General features: G+C 49.3%; 1 protein-coding gene across 1 annotated transcript in view; it reads right to left on the reverse strand.

The window, feature by feature from the left end:
- Lss (lanosterol synthase) overlaps positions 1-2300 on the reverse strand; it is a 25557-nt gene extending 23257 nt beyond the window's left edge. The window contains exons 1-3 of the mRNA XM_028773918.1: positions 2195-2300; positions 1850-2018; positions 66-204 (exon numbers count right to left, since the gene is read on the reverse strand). Of these exons, the coding sequence (XP_028629751.1) occupies positions 66-204; positions 1850-2018; positions 2195-2208 (322 nt within the window). The 5' untranslated portion in view covers positions 2209-2300. The remainder of the gene's footprint in view (positions 1-65; positions 205-1849; positions 2019-2194) is intronic.
- Positions 2301-2829: the final 529 nt, after the last annotated feature.

The following is a 2829-nucleotide window of genomic DNA, read 5'->3' on the forward strand; positions in this document are numbered from 1 at the left end:
AATTGAATTGAATTGAATTGAATTGAATTGAATTGAATTGAATTGAAGTAGCATGCTCCTCCTACCTGGCAAGAGGAAGAGTGGACCACCATAATCACCAGACCAGTGTCCATCCTCAGCCTGCAGCTTGGTATAAAAGGTTACTCCATTCAGGGCCCCCTCTCGGGCTGTTTGTGCTTTAGGTAAGTCCGTGAAATAACTCTTCTGTGAAGGGAGGGAAGAGATTTGAGTTGAAGGTGCCTGCTGTCCAAGGAACCCTCGTCATTCACAACCCAAGTCAAAATAGAGAATCTATGTTACTTTAAATTTTTCAACTGTTTTGTTTAAAACAAGACAGAATGATGACAATTTTCACTCCGTGTGATGGTTTGTATATGCTTGGCCCAGAGAGTAGCACGATTGGAAGTTGTGGCCTTGTGGGAGTAGGTGTGTCACTGTGGGTATGGGTTATAAGACCCTCATCCTAGCTGCCTGGAAGTCAGTGTTTTGTTAGCAGCCTTCAGATGAAGATGTAGAACTCTCAGCTCCTCCTGCACCATGCCTACCTGGATGCTGCCATGTTCCACCTTGATGATAAAGAACTGAACTTCTGAACCTGTAAGCCAGCCCCAATTAAATGTTGTCCTTTATAAGACTTGCCCTGGTCATGGTGTCTGTTCACAGCAGTAAAATCCTAACTAAGATACCCCATGTACAATAAAAAAGCAATTCCATGTTGTCATAATTTACCTTCCAGCCACTGATCTATAAACTTCTTCAAAACTTCCAAGTCATCTTAACTAAGCCCAGCACAGAACCCAGATGATACTGGAACTCTTCCCTTTCAGAAAAGGTCCACACAATAGCACAGTGCTTGCTTAGAGATCTTCCCAGCAGATGGCCAGGACTCACAGGAAGCCTGTTAGCTAACCAACTGCTCCATGATTAGCTGTACTTCATCCATGCACAGATCCACACAACCAGAAAATCATGTCCTAAGTATTTCATCTTGAGGATCCACACAACCAGAAAATCAGGTCCTGAGTATTTCATCTTGTGGATGCAAACAAAACCATACCCATCTTTGTAATTCTCCTACAAATCAAAAGTTATATATCAAAGTAGAGTTCTCAAAATCAAACCAAATCAGGGCAACTTCTTCCACAGGTCTCTGAGGCGGAGGGAGTCAAATAATGGGGCTGCTTCAATTCTTGTCTCTGGAAGGAGGCCCTGCCCTAAGCCACCGCACTTTTTGTTGATTAGAACTGAGGCAAACACTCACAAACATCGACCTACGCCACCAGCCCTCTTCTTTGCTCATTTATTTGTAATTGTTTTGAGATAGGGTCTCACTACATAGACCTAGCTGGCCTAGAACTTGCTCTATAGATCAAGCTAGCCTCGAACTCATAAAGATCTGCTTGCCTGTGCCTCCTGAGTGCTTTTAAAAAAAATTATAAAATTTATTATTTTTAAAAACCTGCAAATAAAAAAACATCACACTCCAAAATTAACCAGACACGAAGTCTATTCAACTTAATGACCTTGGCATTTGAAAAGACTGTGAAACTTTCCGTTAATTTTTTTACTTTCAGTTCCCAAAATATTTTATGCATTGATCCACCACAGAAGCCCCATGACAGAATGAGCTTTACATCTTCTTTCATAACTTTCCTGACCTCCTTATAGCCAGCTTTTCTTCCTATCACACTATACCCACACGTACATATATGCATATATTATTGGCTAGACGCCCACTTTTTGAACAAGGCTGTTTCAGAGCTCTGGCTCAGGAAGGAATGGTGAAGGCTGGCCAGTGATGACTTCCAGCCTTGGGATGAAATGGTGACTGAAGAATCACATCACTTACTGTGTCCAGTCCCAAAGAGTGGGCCTCTAGCCCGGTCTGTTCTCGACCAGGGTCGTCCTCCGCTTGATAATAAGTCCATCTCTGCCGACCCAACTCATTGCAGAGCCGCCAGCGGGTGAGATCGGTGGCGGGATCAGTTTTATAGGGTCCCCCACGTCGCCGCAGGCACCTGAGGGGACCAGCGAGAGGAAGCAGCCTTCGTTAGGCTCCGCCCAGGTGAGGGTGCCTGCAATCCAGGCATGCAGAGCCACCAGCCATGCTACCCCGCAGTCCAGGCACCTTCCCTGCCACCGCCCTGCAGCATCCCTCGCAACACCCGCAGGAGACCCAGGGTCTGCGACTCACGTGCCCTCAGTCATGACAGCACTGCTCTCTGCCACAGGCTTGCTAGCCCTTTACCTGACTGACAGCCTAGCGCGCTGCGCAGGCGCGAGCCTCGGCCGACCGGAACAACTGGGTGGGCCGATGCGAGCGCGGCCAATCAGAGCATCACCAAGTGGGCACGAGAGACGCACCGCGACCACACTGGTTGGGCGCTGGGCCGCGCGACGCCGCGAGGGCACCAGGGGGCGGGGTCTGCGGAGGTAGAAAGCGCTTTGGAGGCGGGGCCTATGGGAAGGGCGGGCCTATGGACGAGAGCGGCCAATGGGAGGGGCAGGACTGTGGGAGGGGCAGGCCTGTGGGCGGGACAGGCCTATGGAAGGGGAGGGGCGGGGCGGGGCGGAGCCGGCCCCTCTAGAGTCTTTTTGATAGACAGCCTTGGACTTCGGGTTTGGCTGTTCTGAGCTGGGATACCTCCAGGCTTGTTGAAGAATGGCCTTTCCGACATCTGCAGGAAAGAGGCCACGGAAACCTCGAGTGCTTCAGAAAGAGGAAGTTAGAATGGCCTGAGGTGAAACTAGCGTTGATTAATAGTTAACTGGGGCCACGCACGACGGATCATCTTGGAGCAGGGACCTTGACCCGGGTGAAGGGAGAAG

The sequence above is a fragment of the Grammomys surdaster genome, unplaced genomic scaffold (genome assembly GCF_004785775.1).
Source record: "Grammomys surdaster isolate TR1022 unplaced genomic scaffold, NIH_TR_1.0 237, whole genome shotgun sequence".
NCBI lineage: Eukaryota > Metazoa > Chordata > Mammalia > Rodentia > Muridae > Grammomys > Grammomys surdaster.